The sequence below is a fragment of the Scyliorhinus torazame genome, chromosome 1, assembly GCF_047496885.1.
Source record: "Scyliorhinus torazame isolate Kashiwa2021f chromosome 1, sScyTor2.1, whole genome shotgun sequence".
NCBI lineage: Eukaryota > Metazoa > Chordata > Chondrichthyes > Carcharhiniformes > Scyliorhinidae > Scyliorhinus > Scyliorhinus torazame.
Window position 1 is genome coordinate 379418933 of NC_092707.1, and position 8488 is coordinate 379427420.

Genomic DNA, 8488 nt, shown 5'->3' on the forward strand with positions numbered 1-8488 from the left:
GGAGATTTCAGCTTTTGTGACTCCAGATGGTATATACCAATTCAAAGTTATGCCATTTGGCATGAAAAACACCCCAGCCACATTTCAACGATTAACTAATACAGTTGTTTCAGGATTACCCAATTGTGCGGTTTATATCGACGATCTGGTAGTTTTCAGCCAGACATGGAAATAACATTTACATCATCTGATGGAGTTATTCAATCGGCTTCAGGAGGCGGGTTTGGTGATAAACCTAGCCAAAAGTGAATTTGGAAAAGCCCAAATCACTTTCCTTGAGTTTCCGAAACCCTCAAGACGAAGGGAAATAATGCAATTTCTTGGCATGAGTGGATTTGATCGAACCTTTGAGCAAAAGATTTGTAGAGTGATTGCTCCACTGATGGACTTGCTGATGAAACGTCAAAAATTTCAATGGACGGCGGACTTTCAACAGGCATGTGACTGCCTGAAAGCTGTGGTAACCGATGCTCCTGTATTGGAGAATTGCAAGGGACTCTGTGATCAGATTGAACTGAAGTATTTAACTTTGAAGAGAAATGCCGAGGCGTAGAGGAATGGATGGATCGTGCAGAGATTTTCTTGTTCAAAGAGACTGTCAATTGAGAAGGATTTCTTATCATAGAATTTACAGAGCAGAAGGAGGCCATTCAGCCCATCGAGTCTGCCCCGGCTCTTGGAAAGAGCACCCTACCCAAGGTCAACACCGCCACCCTATCCCCAGTAACCCCACCCAACAGTAAGGGCAATTTTGGACACTAAGGGCAATTTATCATGGCCAATCCACCTAACCCGCACATCTTTGGACTGTGGGAGGAAACCGGAGCACCCGGAGGAAACCCACGCAGACACGGGGAGGATGTGCAGACTCCGCACAAACAGTGACCCAAGCCGGAATCGAACCTGGGACCCTGGAGCTGTGAAGCAATTGTGCTATCCACAAGGCTACTGTGCTGCCCCGTTGGAGGAAGAAGAACGAGAAAAGAAAAATGGACTATATTATTAGACCTGTTTGCGTGTGTTGTTTTTTTGAACCGGTAAAGTGTTTTTACTGTGTGCATTTCTTAATTGATGGTGCAAAGGTGAAAAATGAAACCATCTTGAAGTTGATGGTTTATTTTTTTTATTGGGGGGAGGTATCATGTGAGAGTACCTTTAAGAAATGGATGTTTAAGCAATGTACCTTTAAGAAATGGAGCTGATCATATTACTGAAGTGATATCAGAGGGTGGGGGGGAGCTGAGCTCACTTCTGCTTTTCTGAGTTTCAGTTTGAGAAGGCAGCTGGGAGTGTCTGTGTGTTTTGCTGTGAGCTGCAGGAAGAAACACAGCTGGTCTGTTGATGTCTGTAAATGCAAAGACTATAAATATATTGAATGTAACCTCATGTTTGTTTTTGAAGGTTTGAAGTCTTTTGGATGTTTGAAGGAACAGTTTGAAGGATCATTTAGTGTTGTAGTCTTTTGAGGTTATCTTTGAAGTAATGGGTGTTAAGTTCATAGATCATAGAATTTACAGTGCAGAAGGAGGCCATTCGGCCCATCAAGTCTGCACCAGCACTTGGAAAGAGCACCCTACCCAAGGTCAACATTTCCACCCTATCCCCATAACCCAGTAGCCCCACCCAACACTAAGGGCAATTTATCATGGCCAATCCACCTTACCTGCGCATCTTTGGACTGTGGGAGGAAACCGGAGCACCCGGAGGAAACCCACGCACACACTGGGAGGATGTGCAGACTCCGTACAGACAGTGACCCAAGCCGGAATCGAACCTGGGACCCTGGAGCTGTGAAGCAATTGTGCTATCCACAATGCTGCCGTGCTGCACCGCAAGAAGATATTCAATGTTTGTTTTTAAAAGGTTAACTTGAGTTCATAGAATAAACATTGTTTTGTTTTAAAAACCATTTGTCCATAATTGCTGTATCACACCTGGAGAGTACGCCGTGTGCTTCCCACACCACAATCTATTAAAAGTTGGAGGTCAGTTGAACTCCATGAAACACTTTGGGGTTCTGTAAACCTGGACCCATAACAACATTCTAGGTTATGAGAAGTTGAGGTGGGAAAATATATTACAGCAGAGCCTGTCTCTTCATTTAATGTTTACTCGTGCACCAAACTTGCTGCTGCCCTGTCCTGAATCTGGGAACATCTGATGAGTATGGTTCACTTACATGTGCCTTAACCAACTGAACCATTAGAAAAGCAAAGGGATTCCCTTATACGCTGATGCTCAGTGACATTGGAATCCATGTTCATGGTGTTTTAGAGACTTGGGTCTGCTTCTTGTTTTTAAGATGTATAATGTTTCAGAGTTGAACTGTCATTTCTATTATTTTAATTCTCTTTTAATGCTACAGGGAGGAGTTGGACATTGATCTAAAGGATATTTACTACAAAATCAGATGCGTGTTGATGCCAATGCCATCACTGGGATTCAATAGACAGGTCGTGAGAGATAATCCTGACTTCTGGGGGCCACTGGCAGTGGTCCTCTTGTTTTCAATGATCTCGCTATACGGACAATTCCGAGTAAGTGTATTGGTGAAGGAGCAACAGATAAGACTGATATCAACTATAAGTTAAAAAGTGCACCATGGACTACTTTTCCTGCCATTTAGTGGAAAGTATTACCATTGGTTACAATAACTGAGAAGATGCACCAGCAAAATAATAAATGGATTTGACAATTTCTCTGTATTTACTGCTCTGTTTATCTGACCGGGAAGTCAAAACAAGTAGAAGATATTTTAAAATTAGAACACGGTCATTTAAGAGTGAAACCAGGATGCAATTTTTCATACCAATGGGAGTGGAAATTAGGAATTCCAGAAGCTGTCTGAATTCAAATTTAATTTTTAACTTGGAGCACCCATTTATTTTTATTTTTCCAATTAATGAGCAATTTAGCGTGGCCAATCCACCGACCGTGCACATCTTTGGACTGTGGGGGTGAGACCCACGCAGGCACGGGGAGAAGGTGCAAACTCCACACGACCAGGGACTGGGATCAAACCCGGGTCCTCAGCGCCATGAGGCAGCAGTGCTAACCACTGCGCCGCCCCCCGTCCTGAATTCAAATTTTTAATACTGAGATGCGTAGCATTTTGTTCAGTAAATAACTCTAGAGATAGGGAGCAAAAGCTGGAAAATGGTCTTGTGGGACAGATTATCCATGGCCTAATTGTAAAGGGAAACAGGCTGAAGTAGCTGAATGGTCTGTTCCTATCATGTAAACTATTCACGGGATCTTCTGAAGTTGCCATGCAGTCTGAAGTTCCTGAGGCATTATTCAGTTATTCAATGCAGTGAGTCCCAATGTGCTGCATAAAATGCATTGTGCCAAAGGATTCTTAATCCAGCTCAGATTCTTTTCAACATTTGGCCTTTGAAGATGAAGAGAATGAGTCATGAGGTCTGCAGCACAGAAAAGGCTCTTCGACCCATGGCGTCTGCGCTGGTCAAAAGCAACCACCTTCTAATCCCATTTTCCAGCACTTGGCCCATATCCTTGTATGCATATCTAAGTACCTCTTAAATGTTATGAGTATCTCTGCCTCCACCACCCTTTCAAGCAGTGAGTTCCAGACTCCCACTACCCTCTGGGTGAAAACATCTTCCTTCACCTCCCCTCCAATCCTCCTGTCCTTATCTTAAATTTATGCTCCCGATCATTGATCCTACCACCAAGGGGAAACATCTCTTCCTGTCGACTCCAACTGTACCCCTCAGAATTTTATCACCCACCATTCTCCTTCAAAATATATTGTCATTCCTTCAATATTGCTACGTCAAAATGCTGGAACTCCCTTCAAAACAGTATTGTTGTTTGTAACATCACCATACAAACTTCAGTTTAAGAAGGTTCAAGTCACCTCAAAGAAAGAAGAGACGGTTAATAAATGCTGGCCTTGCCGACAATGCCCACATCATGTATCTAGTTGTACTGAATTTAATGAAATAAATTACAATTTGTCTTGTTGAACATCTGCTGTGTTACCTTTTCTTCTTCACCTGTTCTTTCCCAGAAAGTGAAAACAGCTTATTTATGTTCCTATTAAAGGACTTGATGAACTCTGTTTCTCTCTCCATAGATGCTTAGTGTCTCTAGCACTCTGTTTTTGTTTCAGATTTCCAGCATTTGCAGCCTTTTGTTTTTAAAAAAAAATGTCATATCTTGTTTTGTTAATTGTTTAGGTTGTTTCCTGGATTATAACAATCTGGATATTTGGATCGCTAACTATCTTCTTGTTGGCTCGGGTTCTTGGTGGTGAGGTAGGTACTGCTTAATTCCTATTGTATGCTTTCACTCAATCTAGGTAACTTGTACAGATCTGGTATTTTTGCAAATCTAAGTCCTATAACTTGGCTATCCTAATTTACAGGTTGCATATGGTCAAGTTCTTGGCGTGATTGGGTATTCTCTACTCCCTTTGATTGTAATTGTTCCAGTCCTTTTGGTTGTTCAATCTTTTGAGCTTTTATCTACAGTGATAAAGGTGAGTATCTCATCTGTGAAAATATTAGTCTTAAATGATAGTTACTGTGATTGTGTAAAATCTTGCTTTTAGCTGTGATACTCTGGCTAGATTATGACCACACTGTGTATATTCTTACAAATGATGCATTTCTTAATGCCTTATTGTCTTTGAAGTTTGAATTTGGGTAACTATTTTGATGACCAAAAGCATCTATGCTGTTGGTACAATTTTTTAAAAATCAGTAAAAATATTGATTTCAACTGAGAACTGATCTGTTTTTTCCCCAAGTTAGTTATTTCAATAGTTTGCCCGGCGACATTCATATACTCCATACCTCTCTTCCTCCAGAACAATACCCTTGTTAGGCTTAAACCCCTGTCCGGTCCATTGGGAACACGCAGCCCATTTTACATTTAACTGGTCAAACGTTCTGTAGGTTGGCAACTATTTATGATTACTCATGTTGTCACGACACCCTGGGCGAGTGCGCAATCAGTTCCAACCCCCCACCCCCCCGGACCTGGGGTTGCAACATGAGTGAATTAACAAATAATTCTGATTAACTTGTCGATGATTTTTGGGCAGCACGGTGGAGCAGTGGTTAGCACTGCTGCCTCACGGCGCCGAGGTTCGATCCTGGCTTTGCGTCATTGTCCATGTGGAGTTTGCATATTCTCCTGTGTTTGCATGGGTTTCGCTCCCACAACCCAAAGATGTGCAGGGTAGGTGGATTGGCCACACTAAATTGCCCCTTAATTGGAAAAAATGAATTGCGTACTCTAAATTTATTTTTAAAAACTTATCGATGATTTTGGCCCGAGACCGATGCAATAAGATGCAGACACCAGATTTATAAGTAAAAAGTTAACAAACTATTTATTAATAACAAGAGGAAAAGATGAATATATGAAATAATAACAGAAAAATGATCTAACAATCTTCTTAATCCCAAAACCCACCCTCCACCCAGACACACACAAGACTGACTGACACACAAGTGGGGCAGTGGTTAGCACTGGGACTGCGGCGCTGAGGACCCAGGTTCGAATCCCGGCCCTGGGTCACTGTCCATGTGGAGTTTGCACATTCTTTCCGTGTCCGCGTGGGTTTCGCCCCCACAACCCAAAGATGTGCTGGTTAGGTGGATTGGTCATACTAAATTGGCCCTTAATTGGATAAAGAAAAATAATTGGCTACTCTAATTTATTAAAAGATAGACACACACACACATACACGGTGGGAATGGAGGGGCGAGTTTAAACTGCAAAAGGGATTAATAGTTATGAGATTGTGTTTGCTGCCGACGTAGCTCTTTATAGCCAGCGATCCCTAATCATGTATCAAATATGAAACTCTAGGTTTTTGACAGCTTTCCAAATCAGCAGGCAGAGAGAGAGATTTAAAGCTGCCTCTTGCCTGGCTCTCTTCACTGCACACACGCCAAAATTATATGGCACACTTTCCAAGATGTGCCCTCCTTCTGGAACTTTCTGTCGAGCCCCACGAATCACAGGCCCCAATAGGAAAAGGCTGCAAGATGTATTTTTCTCAATTGGCTGCTTTCCAAGTCTATCAAATCATCATCACCCGTTCCAGCACAGAACCTAAAGGAGATGTCTTGGCTTGGTCCATCACGATAGGGATTCCAACTCTGCCTAAAATCTGTAATTTAAACAGAAACCCCAGATGGTGCAGCAACGTTGTACCGGCTTAACCAAAAGACAGGCAGCACCGTGGGGATAAAAAGGAGAACACAAGGCAGACAAATAGGGTTTTACAACAGTATCCTAACAATATTATTTTCATAAATCTTCTAAGCACTTGGATAAGTTTGATTCGATTAGCCGGTCTCTCACCTTGAAGTCAAAGCAATGAGTTTAAACCTTACTCGAGGCTTCCACATAATGCTTCAGTATAATGCAGGGAATGAGAGGTGACATCTTTGGATGAGATATCAAATCTAGGCCTTGTCTGCCTGTTTATATGGCTGCAGGTTCTTGCCATACTAATATCAACATCTGTGCTATTTATTGTGGAGGAATGATCTTCGTTTACATAAGTTACTGCACTAGAGTATGTAAAAACCCGTGGTATATTTCGCAGGGACAATGCTTCAACCTTTTTATATATCTTATGGAAAGATTTTATTCACTTTGGTCATTTTTTTTTGCACATGGCCATTTCGTGCAAATGTAGCTGTCATCACATCGCCATCATGATGCATGTACAGAAAATGCTGTATACCGCAAAGTACATGTGTAATTTTACTGTTTCCATGGTCAGTGTCAGTGACTTCATCAGCCATTTTTTTGTATGCCAGCTATCTTCTTGTCCCTCCTACAAAATGTTCCAAATCATTATTTTTAAATGTGTCATGAAGATTTTCACTGGACCATTAGTATATTGTGGTACGATTAAGAGGTACATGCTTTAACTATCACCATCATTGCAGCAGATTTATGCACTAATGCTAAACTTGTAGTGTTAAGTGCACTTTAAAAGTTAATATCAGTGTTGATACTCCATCTACAGTGTGTGGCTTCAGTGTCTTTCCCAGAACGTGAATTTTGAGTCTTGGAAGTTGCTGCGAGTAGAATAGAGGATGCAAATCTCTTTGTTCACTTTGGTATAATGTATTGAAGATGTTCAAAAATGGTAACAAATTGCACTGACAACTCTTGTTTTTCAGCTACTTGGTGTTTTCTGGGCTGCTTACAGTGCTGCTTCCCTGCTGGTTGGAGAAGAATTCAAAACAAAGAAGCCTCTTCTGATATATCCAATATTTCTTCTGTATATTTACTTTTTATCCTTGTACACTGGTGTCTGATGTCAAGAAACCCAAAAATTGAAGTACTTTTTGGACTCTGGCAAGGTCTGTTGAAAGAAAATTGTTGAAGAAAAGTGCTATTGACTCCACGTGTTGAAGCAAATGGGATTCTTCCCTGCCCTCCAGACTTCAAGTGGTTATTTTCATGTCTAAAGCATAGTTCTTAAGGTTTTAAACACTAGAAAGAAGCTTGATACATTTTACTTTAATTCATATTTTTAAGCTGTTTTGGTTTTTGTGAAAACAACATGGACTGAAGACGAAGGCTGTGACCAGTTTGACTGGAAGTAGATGGTGGAACAGTGCTAACTGCCCTGTGCCAAAGCATCAAGAATGACTTAACCAAGGATGTGCATTTATGTCAAATGCATTTTGGATTTTGAAACAATCTGAAAGAAAAAAATAAATGTTAAAGCATGATGTTTTGAGATCATTGTACCTTTTTAAAATGTGCAGTTTTATGCGATTCTAATAAGTGAAATTGATTTTGTAGATATCTTTATTTAAGGCAATGCAATCCTGCAAACCGATTTATTCCAAGCGTTTTAAAAGTTCAATTTGTGTAGATGAGTTCAAATTTAAGTTGGGTGCCTTTTGCTTGGATTTTTTTAGCTGCTCTCTGGCTGTTGTATACAAGAATTAATAACATACGCATTTGTAAAATAAACTGAAAATAAGGTGTCAAGTGGTCGTCCTTTTTAAAAAAGAATATTCCTACTGTGTACCTGCTTATATTCCTTTTATTCAGATTTGGATTTAAAGGTACGTTTGACTTTTTCCTCAATGTATTGGGTTTAAATTGCACGCATGATTTCACCCGTCATGTCCAATTTTTCTTTTTGAAAAAAACAATAAGCTTAAGTAGCTTGGGTGATGGAATGAAATGCATGAGATATATAACCTATAACCAATGTAAAAGTGGACAAATAGATGCTGAATTATGTGGTCAAACTCAATTCTACTAGTATCAAAACATTTGTCTGAACCAGCTAGCTTAGGTTCAAGGCTGAGATGGACAGGTTTTTAATTAGTAAAGGAATCACGGGTTATGGAGATAAGGCAGAAAAGTGGAGTTGAGGATTATATCAGGTCATTACATTAATGATCTGGAAGAAGGAACTGTAGGCACTATTGCTAAGTTTGCAGATGATACAAAGATCTGTAGAGGGACAGGT

At 40.6% G+C, this 8488-nt stretch overlaps 1 protein-coding gene across 1 annotated transcript in view; it reads left to right on the forward strand.

The window, feature by feature from the left end:
- Positions 1 to 7998, forward strand: part of yipf4 (Yip1 domain family, member 4) — a 34628-nt gene extending 26630 nt beyond the window's left edge. The window contains exons 3-6 of the mRNA XM_072512188.1: positions 2366 to 2537; positions 4203 to 4280; positions 4391 to 4504; positions 7176 to 7998. Of these exons, the coding sequence (XP_072368289.1) occupies positions 2366 to 2537; positions 4203 to 4280; positions 4391 to 4504; positions 7176 to 7313 (502 nt within the window). The 3' untranslated portion in view covers positions 7314 to 7998. The remainder of the gene's footprint in view (positions 1 to 2365; positions 2538 to 4202; positions 4281 to 4390; positions 4505 to 7175) is intronic.
- Positions 7999 to 8488: the final 490 nt, after the last annotated feature.